At 40.4% G+C, this 24076-nt stretch overlaps 1 protein-coding gene across 4 annotated transcripts; it reads right to left on the reverse strand.

The window, feature by feature from the left end:
• Positions 1-490: 490 nt before the first annotated feature.
• On the reverse strand, positions 491-23666 carry ptbp2a (polypyrimidine tract binding protein 2a). 4 transcript variants are annotated; one of them, XM_070985675.1, is made up of 14 exons: positions 23522-23666; positions 22229-22256; positions 19676-19694; positions 11185-11357; positions 10398-10538; positions 9918-10073; positions 9689-9799; positions 9378-9588; positions 9102-9217; positions 6964-6997; positions 6187-6279; positions 3966-4182; positions 2128-2205; positions 491-1950 (listed from the first exon to the last, which is right to left on the reverse strand). In XM_070985675.1, the coding sequence occupies exons 1-14, from the start codon at positions 23527-23529 to the stop codon at positions 1821-1823; spliced, it is 1515 nt and encodes a 504-aa protein (XP_070841776.1). In that variant the 5' UTR covers positions 23530-23666; the 3' UTR covers positions 491-1820. The 4 variants fall into 4 exon arrangements, with proteins under 4 accessions (XP_070841776.1, XP_070841775.1, XP_070841773.1 ...); XM_070985674.1 differs by having other exon boundaries at positions 9390-9588; positions 19634-19694; positions 23522-23659; XM_070985672.1 differs by having other exon boundaries at positions 19634-19694; positions 23522-23657.
• Positions 23667-24076: the final 410 nt, after the last annotated feature.

Consider the following 24076-nt stretch of genomic DNA (forward strand, 5'->3'; position numbering starts at 1 on the left):
GGAATTCTGTAGCAATATAATGTATCTTAAACTGGGTAGACACATCTCATTATCTATGCTTGTCTGTAGTAATTTTACTCAAAGATGCTTCAAACCAGGCAGTAGTATAAAAGGCAGAAAGCTTGGAAAATTACAGCTAAGGACATGTATGTGATTGATAAAGGTGTGAGAGCAAGTTGAGTAGATCAGATAGATTGTTAGGAGAGCAGAGGCCCTTAGAGACTGACAAGAAAACAGGCAACTACCAGAGGAAAAAAGAGCAAGACATCAAAGGAATAGACTGTGTCAGTTGGCAGGGTGGGAAACACATCAACAAAATGTACTTCTTGTCTTTTGAATTAGTACCATCAGAGGGCTCAATCTGGCTTATTAGTGCTCATTTTCAAGTGGCTCCAAAATAAATTTTGGCTTCCTTCCCACCCTGGGACTGGAGATGGTTTCAGAGGCGAGCGGAGCAGACAGAACAGAGAAGAGAGACAGAGGAGGTGAATGCAGAGCTACAGAATAGTTTTATTAGGCATGCTACAGATGTAATGCAGAATACACGAGAGAGACCACAAGAGGGAAAACTCAAAAAGCATGAAACCAAGCCGCACCTCCCCTTGTTAGAAAATAATCCATCCTTTAATTGTGCCTCTTCAGAACTATAGCAAATCCTTACATTTTGAGCTGTATAAAATTGGACTTGGAAGAAAAAAAAATATACATAACTATTATTTCTGATCAAACACCTCAAGTGAAGAGGTTCTGTTGGGTAATAAAAAAAGGGGAAAAATTCATCACTTAAAATTCGGAGCATTTTTCCCTGTAATGCAACATTTCAGTGTTATCAAAGATTTATCTTTTGTTAACTGAACTAAAGGAACACTAAAGGCACAGAAACTTTGGTCCAACTGAGTAGCCCTCTCGAGTAAACTGTCACATGACAATGAAATCACAGTGGACTCATCTTCTAACTGCTTCCACAGCATGCAACACTTTCTGATGTGAGATCCTATCATTGACTATACATGCTTAGAAAACCATCGTCACGGACAATTACACCTCACTGCTATGGACAATGGAAGGCTTCAAAAACACACATAAAGAAATACTTAGCCACAAGTCACGTAATGATATGTGACATTATGGAAAATCAAAACTGGGGGAGAACAATCTTGCCCTGAACACACTTGTGGAATTATGGAATTCAAGTTAAACCGCCTGTCACAGGCTGCTGTAAAAACCTAAATGTTGCTTCAGGAATATCCTCTCCTGCTGCTAACCTAAAAAGGAAAATATTATGAATCAAAACTAAAAACCTATGCCTGATTGATGGCAGAGATTCAAAACCTGTAATAATGTCTAGAGGATGATAAACAGCTTGCATTCTCACTAACCCCCAAAAACATCCAATACCAATGTGCCCCTCAAGCATAGGAGGGTAATTAATGAACATGTCCAGCTGTAGAAACAGTTGATGTTGTCAAGTAAGGCACATAATTACTGTATCTTTTCAACTAAAACAAGAATTAAACATGATCTACATCAAACTATCATACAGGGGGACAATCAATCATGTCAATATTTTGTTTGACATAAAAATACAGAGGTACAGGTACGAATAGCTAGGAGGATTCAGTATCTGCAACATAGTTTTTGTCTCTTTAAAAAAAGTCAAAAGTCAAAGGTTTCAGTCTCTCTCAAGGAATGACAGGATGAACAAAACCCCAATAACAAAACTGATTCAATCAATGTGGTCCCCCCCCAGTGTCCAGACACAGTCTGAAAGGTTTCTGACAGTAAACCCTGGTACTGTCAGTGGTGTGTGGGTTCCATTCTTAAATGGTGGACTTTGAGAAAGAGACTCTCAGGTGCTGGTTGCCTCCCATGTTGTAATTGTGAAGGTCAATCAAGGCCTGGATGGCCTCCTCCACTGTTGACATCTGGATCAGAGCCATTTTACGATCCCTGAAAAATGACACAGTAGTAAGTGCCACAGGAAACAAACTTGCTGGTGTACACATAAACATTAACGATGCTAAACCAGAGAATCACTAAGTTATCCAAGATAGATCCTATTATGGATCTGCATCCCATTCAGTGGGTACATGTGTCTTAGCTTCCTGCTGGGATAGGTGTACGTACTGGAAAAACTTGAAAGCTTTCACAGTGCCTCCGGCATTGGAGAAGAGTAGTCGCAGGTCATCCTCAGTCACATCTTGTCTATGAAAATAAAGGTCACATATTACGGCCAGGAAGGAATTTCAGACATGCCATCGCACAATCAGATTTTCCTGTCATGGAGACTTGCTCTTATTTCCCACAAGGTAGTTCTAAAATCACTGACAGTGAGGTCTGTGGATTATCCAGCGTAACAAGGTCAAAGTTTCTGATTTGAAATGTTGCAATTATATATAGTAAATTTTCAAAATCTCTCTCTCTCAAAATCCCCTCCATTATCTTGTCAGTTAACCACCTGTGCATGTTGTCACATGGATGTTCTTGTGCACAAGCTAATGTTAATAAATTTACAGTTCTCCATATTTAGAAAAATGTCATCCCCGTGTATTTTTTTAAGCTTCTATCTCTTTTATGCTGTCGTACTACACACTGAGTGGGGGTCCCACTCAGTGCCACTTCAGTGAGCCTGAAGGCACTGGCAGCCAATGAGCCCAGTGATACCAGTTCAACTTTCAGTCAAGGTTTTGCAGAGACAAACAAAAGACAAAGACAATATGGGATTGCGAAAGGGGTGGGGACCCTCTGGCTTGATTTGATGTGACCTGTAAGGCAATTCATTAATACAAAGAAGCTACATTAAAAAAATTGCTTTACTGCAATTACTTTTTTCCAGTGATAAATGGCTATAACATAAAACAGATTAAGGCATCCTTTCGAGTGGTCCCGCAATGCAACACGCACGTAGCAGTCACATGTCATGATGACCTGCATCATGGCAAATAATATTTTTTTGCTGAAGTAAAGAGCAAACTAGCATTGGTTAGTTTGTGGAGGACATGCTCGTGAAAGTCTAATTTTGAACATCATTACACCTTGAAACACGCTAACCTGGATGATACGTGCTTGCTTAAAACTGACAGTCTTTAGGAGACTTTGGGTGTCCAACAAGTAGCTTTTAAAGTACTGCAGTCTGACAGACACATTGTTCGAAGAGCAAGTTCTCAAAATGAGGACCAGAAGGAGAATTTATGAAGGAAGGCTTTGTTGCTGCTGTGGAGCTGCCTTCAGGGTGGACATTACCAAGTACCTCTTAGAGCTGAACCTCAAGCTCCAGCCAGCTTCTCAGCTCTCTGCTTTCACATGTGAAAACACCTGAGGTGAAATTAAACCTGTGGCAAGTGCAATGAGAAAGAGGAAACACTGCATTTCCACACTCTGCAAGAACAACAGCCTGCTATGACATCTGAATATGCTGCAGAGTGAGGCATTTGGTGAGAGGTTTCAGATGTAAACTGAAGGAACTGAACATATTCAGTGTTAAATGTGGAACCAGCTGATGAGCCTGACAACCTACATGAAATCATTGAGCTGCACAGCAATGACCTGCTACTGTGAGCAGTTCTTTTGCAAAGGCTCGCTTCTGCTCAAGACCATCACAGCCAAACCTGGAAAACCAGCTTTACGGAGGTTAGTGTGATATATATGTTCAATAATTTAGTATGCCCCCTGCCCAATACCCATTTCTGGGGAGATAAAATGAATAAATTCAAAGTTTTGTTTTTGCACAAGTAAAATAAACTACTGCAACTACATTGCAAAATGACACTGCAGTGGCAAGCCAACACATCTGCTCTGAAAAAGGTGTATTCAGTCTGGTCCTCCAACAGTCTTGAATCTGAGAGTTCTATGTTTCAAAGAATTCTGGAATTCACAGTCTACCTGCAGGTATGTCGTGGAATATTTGAGACGCGGCATCTAAAAACAGAACTGACTGATCCTATGCTGACTCTCCTGGTACTTACGGGATGTTGGAGAGATGGAGGGTAGCAGATGGTGGGAAGATGTTCTGGAAGTTCTTGGAGCCTGGTTTCTTGAAGCGATGAAGTGGGGAGTTGGCGTAGTCCTTGGTCAGGCCCTGGTCATCCAGACCATCACGAGGCAGCGCAACAGTTTGGTGCTTGGACAGCGTCACACGGATTATCTTCCCATACATCTTTTGGCCATTCAAGTGGCTCATTGCTTTGGTCGTGGGAAAAAAAGGAAGATGGTGAGAATACTGCAATCTGCTGTGGTAATCACTGGCTCGACTAACTTCGCTTTGCGGTTGTCTGCATCCACCAACCAGTTAAGTTGCAGATTACATCCATATTTGTTGAGACTTCTATAATAGATGTAATGAAGACTTTGAAGGAATCTAATAAAAGGTATTAAGTGTATTTTCTGGTGAACTGTAAGTTATCACTACATTGACATGTAATTAAAGTGAATGATTTCCAGTGTGGAATATTCTGTCTTCAAGTAGAGACTATTTTCACAGATAAGTACTGAGGACTGATTGACAGCTTCATCACATGGTGCAATAACAATCATATGAATCACATAAATCCTCAACCTGAGAAGCACAGAAGATCTATACAGTCACCAGAGTTTCACCCATTAGTGTCACCAATTCAGCATCTGACCCAATATAATATACAGTCACAATCTCCCCTTTTGTTCCTGAGTTATGGTAGCCACAAAAGTATTTAAGCCTAACATTATGATGTCACGGTGACCTTTTGGATATAAAATGTCATCAATTCATCATTTTAGCCTATGAGACATTTGTGTGTTGTTGTTTTTTTTTTTCTATTATTAATTTGCATAAAACTAAATTCTTGAGTTATGGCTAAAAACATGTTTTGTGTGGTCACAGTGACCTTTGACCACCAAAATCTGATCAGTTCATGTGAGAGTCCAAGTGACTGTTCGTGCCACATTTTAAGAAATTCCCTCAAGGTGTTTGTGAGATACCCCATTCCTAAGATTAGGACAGGCGAATAACTTGAAGACATTATGCCTCTGGTCACGGCTGTGGCTGGCAGGAGACACAAAAATGTAAACCACTACATAGTTGAAACTGTATCCATACCAATGAAATGAGAAAAAGTGCTTATTGTTCACATCATCTGACATGGGAATAATGATATGTTCATGGAAACTTGCTGTAAAAGAGAAAATCTTTGTATACATCCATTAAGCTGGTCACACTAGGTAATGACCGCTCTTTATGAAGTCCCACTCCTTTCACTTATCACACAGCAAACAGGAGCAGTGAAGTAGCCATGCTGTAGCAACTACAGCCATTTTTTTACCGATTGAAAGACAGCAGAGTCTGGTAAAGAACTGTCAATCTATTTGGGAGTGGTAACAGGTTCAACATTTCAATTTGGTGGGGTGGAAAATATTTAACTTTCATTTGGATACAAATGATGGATACTACAATAGAGAACACCAAGCCACGATGGGATTTCATCCAGAACACAGCACTGAGAATTTGTCTCCCATGAAACATAAAATGGCTCGTCATGCAGAATCAATGCTGTTAGCAGGCATTTCATAATTCGATTTTTTCGAAATTAAGCGAAAGATGTGATGCTGTTTTTTTTTGTTTGTTTGTTTTTTTTTTTTTTAAAAGACTGTGCCAAGTGTGAGTCAACAAACAACCCAGAAAAAGCTGACCACGCATGTTGTTTTCCAGCCTTGTACATGCTGGTTAAAAAGCACTTACAGCTGACACTAACGGATAGTAAATAAGTCATAATGTTAGACGTTTAAGCACAGCCATATTTAAAAGGTCATCATCTTAATCAGCATCTCGTCAGTTTGTCTAGCTAGCTCATCATTTTGGCTAATGTTACCCCCATAGCCAAAGTGACATAGAATTAACAGGCTTAAATACACGATACTGTATCGGATATCTTCACCTTTAACTGACAGACATGATTTACCAGTACTTCATAATGTCATAATTACCATTGATAGCTGTCATTGGTAAATATACTACACTTTTGAATGCAATGACTCAGTAATGAGAAGTACTCCAAAAATGTAGTTATCATCATTAAACGTGACTTAAAATTTATTGGTCCAGTTTTGTAGATAAAGATCAACTTTGCGGTTGAATTGCAAATAAAACACTAAAATAATAGTAGCACTCAACAGGTGTACAGTTTTACAGGATGGTTTATGTGATCTGCTCACCTAGCTGGGCCTGGTTGGCATCTGACATCTGAATCAGAGCGCTGTCCTTCTTATTGTAAAGAATTTTCACCCTCTGGACATCACCATACACTCCTGCATTAGAACCACAGGCAGGCAGGAGGAGAAAAGGTGAAGTGGAGAGAAAGCAGACAGTTAGAAAAACAAAAAGTTAACAATGGAGACAAGGATATTTAAGGACAAGAAACAAAGAGAGGAGAATAGAAGAGTCAAATACAAGAAATTTACAGTAGACTTAAGAGTGAGAGGTGTGTAGAAGGAACAGGTAAAGAGAGAAGAGACACCCTCTAAACAGATAAGTTATCAAGCTGTGTCAGGTGGCTATAAATAAAAACTGCATGCAAAAATAATGACTTAACCGTGCATTAACAGGTTACTATGTAGTGAATTTTAGGCCAAAATAATGAACATTAACCCAAACCAATAGACAGGGGGCCAAAATGTACTACATATTGCCACACAAGCTACTGTGTGCAAACCAATACAAATAAGCTTGTAATAACAACAATAATAATAATAATAATAATAATAATAATAATAATAATAATAATAATAATAATAATAATAATAATGACAAATGTCTCAAAGATAGAATGGAAATAGAACAAACAGAAAGAAGGTAGGAGAGAGAGAGAGAGAGAGAGAGAGGGAGAGAGAGAGAGAGAGAGAGAGAGAGAGAGAGAGAGAGAGAGAGAGGGAGAGAGAGAGAGAGAGAGAGAGAGAGAGAGAGAGAGAGAGAGAAAGCTAACGATAACATACCGAAGAGGGTAAACAGACTTTGGGGCGTAACCATCTTTAGAGGGAGAGAAGAGCAACAAGCAGCGTGAGACAGGTAGAGAGGTAGAAGAGTCGGAGCGGAGCGGAGGTAGAGATGGACAGATCGATCCAGAACGGAGGTAGGTAGGAGGAATGGTGGTTTTGTTCCCCCCCCGCAGAGTGATGGAGGTGGTGGGTCATGGAGGGGAGCAGGCGGCGGAAGAGAGTCATGGAGTTTTATTTATTTTTTTTTGTTGGGGGGGTTAATGTGGGAGGAGGAGGTGGAGGAAGAAGGGGTGATTTGAGGGGTTAAAAGTCCCCCATCAGCACACAGAGTGGAGGGGGAGGCAGGAAGAATGAAGGGGAGAAAGAAGGAGGGTAGGAGTAGAGAGAGAGATGAGAGGGGGGAGATGGATGGGGAGGCAAATGCAAAGTGGGGTAAAAATAAAAAATTAAAAAGTGAGGGGGGGGACAAAAAATAAAATATAGGTCAGTACACTGGAATAATGCAGGTAGTTTGGTCAGAAATAATGGCTTGGATCAATGTTTTCTTTAGTCAAAATACAGCAAATAACTTGTGCCAAAACGTCTTTCACCCTGGACAAGCATGGAGTAAAGGTACATTCATGTCAAAATCATAATAAAATCAGCAATATAAAGTCATAACCATGGGATAAAAACAACATGCAGCAGGTAGGAAATCTGAAGATCTACAATCTTTCAGCGAGGGAGAATGGTACTACAGAAGTGTGAGAAGCTGAGGGGGAAAAATTAGTTAAGAGACCATGCAGTTCACTTTTTGTTAAGCAGAACAGTTTGGCATGCAAGAGTTGATGTGAAGGCCACTTGAGTAAAATGTGGTGTTCACACAAGTCCAAGAGGCTAAAGAAAGTTTAAGCACAGTATCTTAACATCAGGGGTTCAGGTTTGAATGGTTGAGATACTGTCAAAGGTTCCGGTATGTATGACACATTCATTTACAGCCAGAGAGAACGGACTGATGAGGAAAGAGACAGAGACATTAGGTAAGAAATTAGATGCTATTTAAGTCACAGTTTAAGGAGAAAGAAGAGGGAGAACAGATAGCGAGCAAGCGTCTCAAAGAGGCAGGTATTTGTTCCCAGAGGTGAAACACAGGTTAGGAGACCACAGAATGATTTCATATGAGCTTTCATATGAGCTGAGGAAAGGTGAGGAGAGCTTAGAGAAAAACAGAAGAGAGACAGTTAGCCGAGTTAGATCAGTTTGACAAGAGAGGGAAAGGCAGAACACTGGAGAAGGAAAGAGGGGAGGGGTTTTGGTCTGGTGACAGAAACGGCAAATCCCCTCTCTCTTACAGGGACATAATGGGTCTTGACCAAAAGGGGGAAAATAAAAACAACAGCAAGGCTCTGGGCATGTAAACGACACTAGAAAATACAACAAAGAAAAAGGTTAGACAAAAAATTTTTTGCTTCATATAAAAACCAGGTGGAATAACAAGAGGTCCAGTCCATCTCTTCTACAAAGGTTTGGATTCCCAAGGTGGAACATCAATTGTGCCCTGGGCCACTTCAGTGATTATCAGAACAAACACCATAAATGAAACTGCACACAACCTCACAGCTACTCTGTTCTATGAATACCTCAAAAATGACAGATTTTCTATGGATATGGACGAGTTTCCATGGCTCAGAGTGTATCAGCCTGACAAAAGACAGATATTTTGGGAAAACGGTAAGCTCTAACAAATCTATGGGTGCACAAAACCACCCTCTCATTCTTACAGGATCTCACAGAAAAGTTGTTGCTCTCTGCTTTCTAATACTTACATAAAAACTGAATTATCAAAGATCACAGAACTCTTCGTTAAATAAGACAAATGAAGTGGCTTAGTTCAAGTCATTCAAGTTGAGTTCTCAGGTCAAATATGTACAAAAAATTCCTTCATGGACATTCTTAATGTAAGCTTCCCTCTATGACATACACAAGACAATAAAATGGAAATGGTAGCACATGAAGGACAACTGGCCACAACCAGCAAAAAAACACAAAAAACAAAAACAGAGGGTTGAAGGTTGAGGGCAGGAGTGGTATACTTTGAGCCTTAGATGATCCATCTAACTGGTGCATGTGTGTTTGTGTGTAGATGTGTTACTGACCTCTTCGTTGAGGTTGCTGACAAGCAGGACCCCACTGGACCCCGTCTGTCCAGCTAGAGCCACTCTCCCAGCAGCAGCAGCAGCTGCTGCTGCTGCACTCAGAGGATTCAGGGCTCCTGGTAAGAAGTAGACAAGAGAATCATGGAATGGAGAGCAGATATTCCACTACACCGCGGCATTACAACATTGAGCGCGGTGCAACTTTTAATAAGACTGAAACTCTCAACTTAACAACAACCACAAGGTAAAAGGAAGAGAAATAAAAATGTGATCTACCTGGGATCTTACCGAGGAGGGAGCTGGAGTCTTTGCTGAAGGCAGCAGCCACTGTGGGGTCAAGGCTGGGTTGGCCGTCACCAGCAGGCAGCTCGGGCCGTGTGTAGTCACGACTCTTATCATTGTTGTATTTGACGTTTAGGTTGACCAGCTTGGAGAAGTCGATCCGCAGCGTGCAACATGAATTATAGATGTTTTGGCCATCCAGCGCCTGGCAAAGTAAAATATAAAAAAAAAAAAAAATCAATAGTAATAAATATGCTTAACATGAGCAGGATGAACTCTGGGCTTCCTGGTAAAGAACCTCTTACCAGTTTGGCCTGCTGTGCATTGACAGGATCACTGAACTGCAGAAGGGCCTGGAACTGATTGTTCTTGGTGAATGTGATTATCTTCATTACTGTGCCGAACTTGGAGAAAATCTGTCACCAAAACAAAGAAAGTACAAAGTTTAGAAATACAGAAAGAAAATCCAAACTATATGAACAAACACACAGTATATATTTGTTACTGTGTGGGGTCACAACAACTGTTGCCTGCCTGTTGCAATACATCCAGCGTTACAGGGTAGAACATGTTGTCGATGATAATCCGCAGCACAGGACTGGAAGCTGCAGCGAGAGCCTCCTGTACGTCAGAGCTTGGTGACCCACCAGACTGGACTGCCGACACCGCCTGAAGCACTGCCTGTGTCCGCTATGGCCAAATACAAGCTGTTAGTCACAATCTTTCAAAAATGGAGTTCAACAGACAAGATGGTGACCCATTTTACTACCTATTCATTCATTCATTAAAAGTCCTACACCTCAAATGAGAATATGAAAGTATTATGACAGCCACACAAAAAGCACTAGTTCTCAACCAAGTACTAATAAGGCATGAGAGCAACAGCTATATACTGGCTTTGGTCCAAATGACAGTGTATTCTTTAATGAAATGAACTGTTTTAGTCAATGAATACCTGCATACTTCTAACAGAATTTTCCAAATAAGGTGGTCCGTTGGTGAGACTCTACCAACCTGATTGCCAGCATCAGTTTTGAGTTCTTTGTGATTGGAGTACTGAATAAAGACGGGGACATTGCGGACATGAGGAGTTACAGTGGTGTAGTAGTTAACCATGGTGATTGCTGCCTCCTCCGTTCCCATCTCCAAGAATGCCTGGGCAAAAAAAGAAAATAACGCTCTGATAAACACCTTGCTGTCATTCAAGTTATTTCCTTATCGTTTCCACTAAATTTGGAAAAGCATTCTGTTTATTTTCATTGAATTATGTTAAGTTATTTTACATATCCTGCAAGTAACAGATGAATTAACAGGCCCGACTACATAACATCTATCCAGAGGTCAGTGCTGCAAAATGTTCACCCAAGTGAACTGGAATTAATCACTGTGGGAACAACAAAAAGTTTATCAGACTAGCACAGACGAAGTTGTCCGAATGTTGAGATGAGGCAGCTACCGATTGATCAAAACTAGCTGACACACTGACGTCGGTACTGTGAGGAGAACAATGCAACTGCACTTGACAGAACATTAGGGAACGAATACCAAATACCTCCTTCAGCCCCCCTGAGCAGTCAGACTACAGGCCTTTGTATGGACATGTGGGCATGTTTCAGAGGCATTTCAATATAGCTTGAGTGCCCAAGTCCAAAGTACCAGTGCGACACTTGGACTTCAGCAAGTCAAGAAAATGAAACAAGATTTGACCACTGTTCTTCAGAGATCAATCTGTGGTGTGTAAAACTGGAGCCTAACATTTCTTTTGGTGTTTCTTACAAAAACATCCATTCCCTCCACTTACCTGGTTCTTTCCCTTCAGTGTGAGGATATTGGTGACTTTGCCGAAAGGCAAGCCAAGGGCAATGACTTCAGTCTCAGAGGCCTCGTTGGGCAGTTTCCTGATGTGAAGAACACGAGACGGTGGGGCCTCCTCCACCCTCAGCTTTTTACTGTCACTGCCATTGGAAGCCCCATCTAGAATGTTAACACATAAACTGATCAACTGTGCTAATTAATGCAATGACAGGACCCACAATTTAAAGGATAAAGCTGGCGATATTTTGTGGTTTATGTGTGATGGCTTTCATGTGATGATTAAGGGATGGGAATTGCTAAGAATTTAACAATTCCATTATCGATTTTGCTTATCGATCCGATTCCTTATCGATTCTCTTACCGATTCTCATTGGGTGAGGAGTACAAATGGGTTTGTTTGCATTAACTGTCTTTTATATTTTCATCTCTGCAGAGAAAATATAATATATACAGTATGCACAAATGATGTGTGATGTAACCTCAGAACAAACCATTAAGTAGGAGTAGGGAATGAATGAAGCAGAATCCCTATTAAGACCCCATCAATTCAAATGTAGACTATTAAATGACACTTAAGGCTTATTATTTCTACAAATCCCAGAGATTTTAGGATCAAAGACGGAAGCCAGGGTTACATACTGGTTGCAATATATTCTGTTAGCCAAATAATGGCTTGTGTGAAATGATACACTATCACGTATTAGTAGGAAGTAGGGCTGGGCAATAAAAACGATAGCGATATGTCTCGCATAGACACGTCATCAATATCAATAAAAAATGCGTTCGATAAAACATTCGATAATTTTTTTTTCTTTGTCGGAAAAAACCTGTAGTTGCGAAGCGAGGTTGGTTGCATGAATAAAGGCACTCACTCTCAGATAACCGAGCAACGTAGGGAGCAATCGCTAATCAGTGAGAGAGACACGCTAACACGCCAATCATGTAACATTATCAAGTTTGATTGTGCCATCTGGTCTCGTGTTTGATGCTCCGTGAGGAGTGAGATGAGAAATAGAAAGTGAGCGCTGCAGCGAGCGAAGAAATTGTCGATAAAACAGGGAAAGTCAGCTCGCCAGTATGGCAGTTTTTTGGATTTTATAAGTCGGATCGTAGTCAGACCAATGTGGTCTGTAACTTATGCAAGACTGTCGTCCCCACCAAGACCGGTAACACCAAAAACTTATTTAACCACCTTAGCCGCGCTCACTCTTTGGAGCGCAGCCGCATTCGCCAACGTCCGCCAACCACAGCACCACCGCACAAGCAGCTGACCACCATGCAGAGGTATCTGCTTCAGTGCCTGATGACAAATCATCTAAAAGGCACAAAGACGTAACGGAGGCAGCAGCATATCATATAGCTAAAGACATGCTTCACTGAGCACTGAGGAGAAGCCAGGCTATAAACATCTCTTACATGTGCTTTAAAAAAAAAAACAAAAAACAAAAAACAAAAAACACTTGAATTAAGAATATAATTGAATAGTTCATGTATGTTTAGAGTAAGAAGAGTGACTAAAGTTGTTCATATGTCTAGGCAGTCAAGTCTACCTCAGTTTCTGCTATGTTTCCAAAACACTGCACATATCTGAAAACATTTTATTCAGCAGACGGCGAATCGGTTTGTGAACTTCCTGCACTAAACCTGCAGAAAAAAGGTCTCGGGTTTCTCTCTGTTTACATTTTTACACTTTTTACATTTATTATTTGAGTGTTTTCCATGGTTGTGTTGACATTTCCTTTCCTTTCTGCCTTTATAGCTGAGGGGATTATAATCAGAGGAAGGTTCAATTTAAAATAAAAATGTTTAAATTGAATGTATTTTTCTCCCGGTCCTTATTTTAAATAGGTCATAAAAAATATCAATAATTATCGATATCAACCAATATAAAACACTTATATCGTGATAGAGTTTTCAGCCATATCGCCCAGCCCTAGTAGGAAGTGGGAACTTTTATTGTGAAGGCACAAGAAGTGATGTTTGTTATTGCACATGGTGTTCCTTGTGAACATGGTGGTTAACAATAAAGCAGGTGTTGAAAAACTTTAAGAAATGTTTTTTTTTTTTTTTTGTTGAGTAACATTAGTAGCAGAGGATGGTAGCAACTACAGAGTCCCATCAAATTTAAACGAAGGGGAATCATATGACATTTGGAAGAATGAAGTCGCAATTTAGACGAGAGTTAAGGTCCAAATCGCAAGTGCAATTAGCGCTGTTCGAAAGAGCAAGAGCCTCAGTGATGGAAATAACAGTAGATAATTTGAATATAAAGACTGGTATGAACACTGTACCTACAAACCTTGACAATCGTTTTCTCAAGGAAGAAAAAGATTCAAACTTCAATCAGACTATGACATACCTACGTGCATCCATTGCGGACTTTATAACCAATTCGGTACAACTGGGACCTCTGATGCAGTGTTTTCAAACTCACAGATCAAAGTTTTCTCTGTCAATCCACATTTCACTGGGCCAAGGACTGTCCATATAAAGGTGAGCAGGTCAAGCTGACTGAAGAGTGTTTTGGTTCAGCAGTTATCAACACTGCATGCTCATAGACAGGATTAAATAGGCACATCACTGGACTGGGCTAGAGTGCGTTGTATGACTTGAAGAAAACTAAAACACACATTTGTCGATTCTTTATCGACATTCCACTGCTTGGAACTGTTGCCTGTGAAACTTGACTTCACAATTTCTGGTCATTACTGTGTGAACATTATGGACAATTAAAAATAGAACATTCAATAGGGTGACCAGGTCTTGGCAACTGCAGATAATGGCACTTCAAATGGAAAAGACAATGAGTATGAAGAAAGCTGGTGTGAGGATGAAAGACTGACAATCTCAGACACAATTAGCACAGCAACAAAACAGAAAATCTTGTTAAAGCTTCATAAACAATTTGGTCAAGTTTCCACTAAAAGACTACAGAGACTTCTAAAGAGTTCGGGGAGTAAAGATACAGAATGTGGCAAGGATACAGTAAAAACTACCCCATGTAGATTTAACCAATAAACCCTCAGCTGTAGGGCACGACAAAAAGTGACTGGGTGGTAAAACACATCAATGCATCAGAGAGCAATGCTGAAACAACTACGTCACACAGATGAAAAATTTGAAACTGGAGACAAGTGAACTAACAAGCAAGCGGATTGGCCATTGGAGTGGAAACGACCGGGAGTTATCATTCATGTCTAAAGGATCATGCATTAGGGTACATTATCTAAGATTGAGAAAAGTGAAAATATGTCCGTCATGCACACAAAGCCAAAGGGAAACACAAAAACTGATGAAACTTGCATATTGACCCCACTAATGTTGCAGGCGCTTTAGAGAACCTACAGGTAGAAACAAATGTTACGGACACCAGTAAACACCAGCTGGTTGAGGCACTGAAGTAAACAAAGTCTGTAACTGAGAAAAGACTTGTTGTCTGCAAATAAGCAGCATCAAAGAACTTATCAAAACTCAAAACATGACTTGTGTCATTGTTCTGTTGTGTTTCATCCAATGTGTGTTCAAAAAGGAGGTCGCAAGGCTCTGGTTGACTACAGGTAATAAATGCCATTTATTTTATTTTTTAAGAGAGCGAGTTAAGTAACAGGAACTAATATTTTTCTACTGGTTGCAATACATCCTGCAGGCTGTGTGAGATTATACATCATTACCTATTAGTAGGAAGTGGGGACTTTTACTGTGAAGAAACTGGAAGTCACATTCGTTGTGCATGGAGTTTGTGGTGTATACGGCAGATGCCAATAAAGCAGCTGTCACAGAACTTTAAATGATTGTTTTCTTGTGGAGTAACAATGGGGACACAGCATGTATGAGCCAGCATGTTGGTCAACTGGTGAGCTTATTTTTTGTGTTTTATCTTTTGACTGTGTCCAAAAACATCTGCAGTGTGTCGGATAATGTTAGCCAGAATTTGCCAGCGAAGCTATAAGATGATTCAAGTCAAATACTGACAGGAGATGACTGGGGGGAGGTGGACAAAGAAAGTTATGACAGACATTACTCAAAACAGTTTGTCAGATAGCTGCTGTTTGTGTGTCTGATGAGCAGAGTTGCTGCTGCGGGCGAGCAGCAGAGGGCTGGTGGAGATAGAAGTGGGTACTGCTTAGATATGCACATACTACATGATGGTAAAGGTGTAGTGTGACATCTAAGCCAATTCATTACAAGGGGCAATGTTTTCATGGAAAAACCTCTAAATATGTCATTTTGATGAAACACAGGTGAGTTAGTTGGGGTTTGGTCGATGCCCGGTGCGAGACTTTAGGTAAACAAATGCTGTACCCTTTTCCCCCGTTGCAAGTTAAATTATTCATGTAGATTATAATAGATTAAGTTAAAAAACATAGCTAATAGCTACATATGTTTAATATATCAAATGTGTTTTTGGCTGTTACCTATATTGAAGTAATTGACATTTGTAATTCAATTTATTTCTTTGAGTTTGATGTTCAGCTGCAGATTTATTGATTTAGATATCTATTACTTTGACTAAGATGATCAATTCAACAGTTATCCATAAAGTTGAATTTTCTGCAAGGGGATGGAGGGGTTGATATCCACCCATTTATTATCTTTTTCTGCCACAAACTATGGTTATATTGGCCTCCAAAAATCCACTACTGGTTAGCCTCCACTATTTAAACACTCAATTCTACAACAGCCCTCTGTCATCTTAGCTTGTTTGGGTGTTTTTTTTTTTTTTTTTTTTTTTTTTGGGGGGGGGGGGGGGTCCCATGTGAATGCATAATTGCAGATGCAGACCACTCACACAGGTAGGACTGACTGTGGCAGCTTATGTGCACAGTGACGTTATTTATGTACCTTTTATGAAAACTGTTGTTTCAGTTAGGATGAGGAGTTTTATCCCTTCAATTCTAAGATATTTCTTTTGGGGCACAAATATGTGCCCCACAACTCAAAAGGCTGCTAATTACAGCTTAAACAGCTGGCCCAGGATACCCATCTCTTGTTCAATAACGTAATTCACGAATCGATTTCGAACCAATCATACAGTTCAGGTCACACTTGTCTCCATGGCATCTAATTCAAAACAATTTGTCTGAGCACTAAACACTGACGTAAAACTGTATGTATGGAACATGCAGAGGCCATGTTGGAATGCATGGTCACTGTGTGCTTATGACAGAGTACATGGCAATTTCTTAAAGCATTTACAAGGTTACAAAGTTACCAACATTTTGCACTGCTCAAATACATTCATCTCAAGAATGCTTTCTTTAGAGTAATGATAAGTCAATGAATAATCGCAATATAAACATTGACAGCAGCGTTTCCCCTATAATTTTTTTTCAGGTCTGGTGGCACCCACAGACAAAAACCCTAAAGAGACGAGACGCGTGGGATGGTGTATTGGCACACTTGGATTAAGTCAGGTGGCACCGCAAGCAGTCTGCAATTCTGCAGTTATTATATTTGCATTCAAATTTTTGTTCACCCAGACGGTGTTAAAGATCACAAGGAGAGGGTGACTTAATAAGGTGCATTTATTGCATACAAATGGAACATGCTTGATTACACACTGGCACTTCAACCACACAGTGTGCATTGTTCTGTGCTGCACTTGATTTTTCTCGGTTTAGAGAGGAACTTCACCAAGGCTTTGTGATAGGGGAATTTCCTAGACATAATTGAGATTCTATCAGTTATAAATAATTTAAAAATTTAACAAACATTAAACATAGAAGTTTTTTATTCAACAGAGTTACATTCATTTGACTGGACATGCCTGGGGAAAAATGACCCCTTAGTGGTTCTAGTGGAAAACTAGCCTATTGTCTGTGTCATCATTACTGCTCACCAAAAAAAAAGAAGCTCAATCAGAACAAAAATATAAGCTAAACAACAAATTGGAATTTTACCATGAGGAGTGTGGTACAACCAAGGGCTGTATAGTTATGGTTATTAAGCTATTCGGAATCCCAGCCAGATGTTCTGTGTTTAGCTGTTTTTTTTTTGACTGGGTTACCAGTCGGACCCGACCCATGGTCACCCGTCGGATAGCGGCCGGCAGTAATAGTCCTCGAGCAACCCCCCTCTCCACTGCAATCGGCCCCACTTTCTTCCATCTCACCTGCACCTGTCATTTTTTTTTAGAGTTGCCTCAGTTACTCTCCCTTCATCTATTTTCCTTGGCTCCAGAGTCTGGCAGAAAACACACTAAGGGAAAATGCATATGTTTTCATGCGGTTTGGCCTCTCGTTTACACGCAAACAGAGTTTTTTCTCATGGAAAATGATTTTTAAAAACTCCAGCCAAAGTGGAGATTTCTGAAAACGCTGGTTATTTGTCGCCATGTAAACAGGGTTAAACAGCGTTTTAGGTTCTGAAACGTCACAACATGCGACTGAATACTTAACGTCATGTGAGTGACCTATGTTTACACTCGCTAGGATTGGGCGGTAATCAGGTAATAAGGTATCCTGGGGTATCTAAAAATAGCAACGGTATCAGTTTCATTACCGTCATTAAAAAAATGCTGCGCATATAGGTCTATAGGGGTCGAACGTAATTGTAGCATGTCATATCAAAAATTAAGTCCACTCCGTTCAATGTATCTGGTTGAATTTTTACTCAAGAAAAAGGTGACTGCGCAAAAGTACATGCTACAAAAAGAACCGGAGCAGTTTTACAGGTGTTTTGAAACAGGTATGTCCAGACGCTCATATGGGCGCATCTGGGCAGAGTACCATTATCTCCAAGCACACGGAGAAACTCCTCTGTTGAAAACACTTTTTCAGCCTTTTTCTGCTTGCTATTGTTTTTAGCTCTCGTAAAAGAACAAAATGCATAGGAGGAGACATTAGCAACGTTTTTTCGGGCTGGAATATAACTTTTGACCACAAAACAGCAAAGGTAAAACATACTTTATAATTTAGCAAAGTTTTTTTTCTGCTACTCTTTGGTTGCTAGCTCGCAGAGTTTTCGTCGCACAGTGAGGAGGCTTTTAACTGAGTTTCTCCCTGTCATTCTGGTATGCTACAAGTTAGGACTGGTGCTTTTTCACGTGAGCATTGACCATCTGAACTGCACGCATGTCACGCTGCCCTGCAAAGTGATTTTTAATTAGTCACGGTAATACCGTCTACCCCGGGAAAATGTGGGGAAAGTTCGACGGTATCAAAATTTGGATACCGCCCAACTCTAACACTCGTGCCCATAGGTTTGGCATAGTTATGATGCATGTTTATCCGTGTTCATGTCAACAACATTTTTGAAAACGACGTTGTGTGCACGATGTCATTTTTGAAAACGGAGGGGCCAAAATATCCGTTTTGCAAAAAATACCCTGCTACGTGTTAAAGTATGGGAAAGTTGTCTGTCGCCCGCAATATTTTTTCTTTTCTTTGGCAGCGCCATAGTTGGCTAGCTACAAACCTTAAACATCCCATAAAATATGCCCGCGCTCTCAGCAGCGGTACTCACATCGTTACTAGGAAGCAGGTTGACTCACGTTGCGCTGCACAGAGGCGCTCCTACATGTAAATGATTATTGATGTATGAATGAATGGATAGGTGGCTTATTTTTGGCATATTGATTTTTTTTTTTTTTGGCCTGCCGGGGGGTCTCCTGGGGCCTGTACAATGGTAGGGGAAACACTGGACAGTATATTGAGAATACACACAGCAGTCATTAGCAGTCAAACTATACAAAACGATCAATAGTTCTGTTTTATATCACAACACCTGGCCTCGTCATGTTCAGTGTTACGAGTTTATCTGCTACAAATCCTTCTTTGTTTTTTGAGAGCTCCAAGAAAGACTGTGAAAACCCACATTTAAAGAGCAGTTCATCCACCTCTGCAAGGCTGGTTATTCAGGATCACCAATGGCTGATAGTGAAGCTACCGATCTAAATGCAGTCTGAGAATCTTTATCTCACTTTATTAGACAGGCCCCTGGGGTTACATTAGCTTGGATGGGGGTGTTGTGTAGCGATGGTAGACTGGTACTTTGATTAAAGATCTCACAAAACCCTGGTGTACGCCTTTAACATTGTTCTTATGTTGTTGGCAGAGCGTTTAATAGCCTAACTTCATCCATCTCCTCTTTGTGGCAGACTGAACAGTTCTTTCAGTCATCCATAATTCTACAATTTTCACTGAGATGCTTCTGATACCTTCTCAACAGTGAGGAGGCATTGACATGCTGTGGTGTCCGCTATGTCTGTTCCAATCACATGCTGTGGTGTGTGGGTGCCCACCTACTGAGGAGCGTGATGTTATTCTGACATTAAATAGCTCCCATGAGAGAACGGTTCAACTCACGCAGCCTGTTTCACTTTTCAAACACCTATTAATCCTTCTTTTTGATGCCGTCTGTCACTACTGATCAAATGGCTTCATGCAAATTCCGTCAAGCCCATCCCTATTCAGGGGTGGTCGGAACGAACTCACCACTGATACTGCTCATGCCAGAGTTGGGACTGTTGTACATACTCAGCTCGTCTGATCCTCTCTGTGGAAAAAGGGACAAACAAGACGGTCAGGCGTGGTTGTGAAATAATACGGAAAACTACTACCATTTTCCAGACAGGCCCTCAAAGACAACAATAAAACAGGGGTCTCTAAAGACAGTTTAAAGTAAGGAAAGGAGGGCAGAGGAGTAGGTGGAAAGGGACATAAAACAGCAGAAGAGTGGTCTGGCTCCTTTTCTGGTGTGGGTTTAATCTTGCTGAATTTAAGATGTCAAGATGTGTCATTTCTTCCTGAGCTATACTAGGTCCCAGAGGGCTTGCTGGGGCTGATGGGCACCCTGTGCTCTTAAACCTGACTGATGGGATGAAGAGGAACCTGGCTAGGGACCTATTACACACACAACTTTATAATAGCTTCATACACCCCTCCTTGTTTCTGTCTGACTGAATTTGAACCAATTGTTCTTTTGTCACTAACATTCTTTATGGTTACGATAAACTAGATGTTGCAGGCCCTGCCACAGCAACATGACACAAATAAATTGAATGGGTAATAAAGTTGCCTGACTGGGGCCAAAGTGTGAGCACACAGTACACAAGCTATAAGAAGGATTTCTCTCCCAACAGCTGGAAAACCTCTCTGTTCTGTCTATGACACTGAAATATTGATAAAATAAACAGGATGGCAAAGACCCACCATATCAGAGGAATCAGCATTTTATGACTTTTCCGTTTCCCTTCGAGATTGGACTTTAACTTTGTTTTGTACAGACAAAAATGCAGTGAGCACTCAACAAATCAAGTTAGGTAGCCAGAACAACAATGCGCTTACACAAGAAAACGGGTTTGTTTGGTGATCAGTGGGGATACAAGCCCGACCCATTTCTTTAAAGCCATTCTCATGCTATATGAAAGTTCACAGCAAATAGTTTAAAGAAATCTGATTGTTCAGGCATTACAGTACAGTGCAATGTTGAAAAAAAAGTTTAAAATGAAATGGCAACTAATCTTTATAGATTTTTTATTGATTTTATGGATATTTACTGTGTTATAAAAGGTTAAGAATACAGCATAATCCTCATAAGACAGCTCTACATGTTAGACTTTTATTTTTCTTCAGTAGAATCATGTAAATCATCAGTCCAACAAATTGACAAGTCAGAAAAATACACTGTCTTAAATCTGAGTATTGACTGACTTTCTTTCTGACTGTGCAGTGTAAAGGAAGTTTAATATCTTTGAGTTTTGAAGTGTTAATTGGACAAAACATTCAATTTGAAGACAGCGCTCTAGGCTCTGGGAACCTGTCGTAGGTGCTTCTCACTATTTTCTGACATTGTAAAGTGCAAATCATTATCCAATTAAATCGACAAAACTAACTTATGAAAACATTTGCCACCATATGCTGGATGCAACTGGTTACGGCTAATGTGTTTTCCTGTCTGTCCTCATGATGGCACTGTTGTCTCACTGTTCGTATGAATAAATACCGACATGACGAAAAAGTTTGTTGATATTAATTTACTGCCACACTAACAGGATGGTGCAGCACCTAAGTGTCACGATTAGTGCAGAGCAGCAGTGTCTTTGATGCTGGAGGGATTTGGTGACAGGAGTACGAAAATAATGACATAACTGATGCTACTGATAATGGGGTAAAAAAGCAGAACTGAAGCATGAAAATGACAGAGCTAGCTAAGACTGGGACACCAGTCAAAGCACTGTCCATGTGGTGGTACCAAGAGAAGCTAGGGCTGAGGGGTGAAGGAACATCATGGTTACATTTACTGCCTCACCCTTGTAGTTACATGCAAGCAGTTTGACTGGTTATATTTCTATTCTTCTGTTTCTAACTATCTCAAAAGCAATGCACCTTTTTGGAGGACCTTGGCCTTCTGCAGTTATGGCCACAGCTGGAAAAAAAGAAAGTGGTGCTACAACTTCCAAAAGCTGCTGAACGCCCTAAAAGTCTTTGGTTTGTCCAGAAACATAACTGATTCAGCCGACAAACTCCCACAAAAATGCTTACAGATGCCACATCCATCAATCACAATCCGTCCAAACTGCAAAACAATGGATCAGTGCAGTGCGTACAACCATGTTGCAATGACCAGTGACAGATATGTGATTACTGTGCTGACTTCTTTGCATTTGGTGCGTGCCAGTCTGTGAGAAGAAGAAGTATGATACAGTAATAGCAACATGAAATATAAAAGATGACCCTGACTTAATGAGTTATCGAGGTGATGGCGGTGGGGGGAATCTGAAGTCTATGATTGATTGTAATAAGTGGCTTAATCTGCGTTATATGAGTGACCAATCACTTAAGAACCAAATTATGTAGGAATGCATGGAGAAAAAACCCTATGCAGTCAGAGTTAATGCAAGAAATTTCTACGTTCCTATGTCATTTCTCTAATTTCAAGCACTTTGCTTTGTTCAACCACAGCGGTATGCAAGCAATAACAATGTGCATGTTGTTTCATAATGCAACAAAAAGCCCACCTACAGTGTCCAAGGCGGGCTCATGTGATTTGTGTAGTGAACACGAGGCAAAAACCAAAGCAGAACTCACCTTCACTCCAACTGCAACATCGCTGATGCTGAAAGAGAACAAATTTTATTTGGTCAAAATGCAAACTAAATAAAAATACATGAAAAAGAAAATATACTGTCAGACGAGCATCAGATGCGGGTCAGAACACAGTAACTTCTATACACACACACACACACACACACACACACACACACACACGTATAGACACGTGTATATGGGTGTATTGGGTTTTTATGCATCACATATCTAATAAATGGCAAAGTTAATTAACGAATGTGAGTTACTTAAGTCAACCTACAAGCTCAACAAAACTATGATTAACACTGAGAACCAAAGCTGTTGGTTGTAAATGGTTCACAAACTGAATATTAGTACATTTCCAGTGATTCATTCTGAATAGAAAATGACTACTGATACCTGTTAATACACACTCCCCCCTTCTACGTGCAGCTTACTGTTATGATATGTATGTATACTGTATCTCTTAGCTATATCTGTATAACATCTATTCTTAACCATATCTGGTATCTTGGTGTTATGCTGTTCCAGCTACCCGTTTCCAAAGGGGTTCATTTATGATTCGTCATTTTAACGTTCAGGTCATCTTTCATTCAATGCATCGTCAACCTGCGGTCTTTGAATGACACACCCTTGTACACTCAATGTTTCATTCAGTGTTTGACACCTAATAGCTAACTCAATATAACATAACTGATGAAGTAATATCAATGGTATTTGCAATTTAACATCGTACAACTTTGCTAGGTAATAGAGGGGTTTGTTAAAGCCATGCTAGCACACAATGATTTAACACGAGTATCCATCTCATATTCATCAGCAGGTCCATTGACATTCGATTTACTGGTACCGCTCGGTCAACCAACCCTTGCTAGCTCGCTACAACACAAAGGATCAACGTTACTGTAGTTTAGTTAGCATAACGGTTTGCTAAACTTCACTAGCCGCTTCGTTAGCACCCTATCGCAAAATGCGATTATGGAGAAGAACATTATGGAGCATTATTTTCACGTGTCCCTTGGACGCCGACATCCACACCAAAGCATTTTTATCAAAGACAAGTAACAATGCAGCTCATGTGATAAACAGCAGGCGTTAGCTAAGTTATACTACCATGCTAACATCAGGCACTTCCTTGATGGAAGAGAGCGCGTGGCTATGGAAACCCGTTAACACAAGCATACGATTCCTTCTGTGCTTCTGCATAAAATGACGCATTCACATACTCCTTACTCTATAATACATCAATATAATTCAAATGAGGTGTAGCTGGCATCGCTGATCAAATATTACCCGTCCATTTCTGTAGAAATTTCTCAGTGCCTCCGCTTTCGGGTCCTGTTGTCGCTCCAGTTCACACCGACACTGTGCACGTACATATACACACGACAGCAAAATGGAGGCAATGTGAATTTGCAAGACGATGCAATGGCGGAAATGGCCGGAAAGTTCCGAGGCAAGTGAGCGCGTAATTGTAATTGTGGTTTATTGAGGAAAAAAAAAAATTAGTCAGCGGAACTGGGCACGTTTGCGTTGTGTTGGTTAGTACTGAAGATGTACGCTATATGTGTGCTGTTTCTCTTTGAAACTGATATCCCTTTATGTTTACAGAGACCAAATTGTAACCTTCAATAAAATGTCCCTCTCTGGCTCCAAATGCTCCAAATAAGTACAGTTTACAGTGACTTAAAGCTAGAAGAATTCATCCGTCAAAACAACTGTAGGTCTATAAAAGGACGAGATCCATTAACGTGATTTTCAGGGGAAAGAAAAAGTATGCCTACAACATATTTTCAGGAACAAAAGGATTTGGTTAGCCAACATAAGTTAAAAAAAAAATAAATTGAC

The sequence above is a fragment of the Chaetodon trifascialis genome, chromosome 18 (assembly GCF_039877785.1).
Source record: "Chaetodon trifascialis isolate fChaTrf1 chromosome 18, fChaTrf1.hap1, whole genome shotgun sequence".
Lineage (NCBI taxonomy): Eukaryota > Metazoa > Chordata > Actinopteri > Chaetodontiformes > Chaetodontidae > Chaetodon > Chaetodon trifascialis.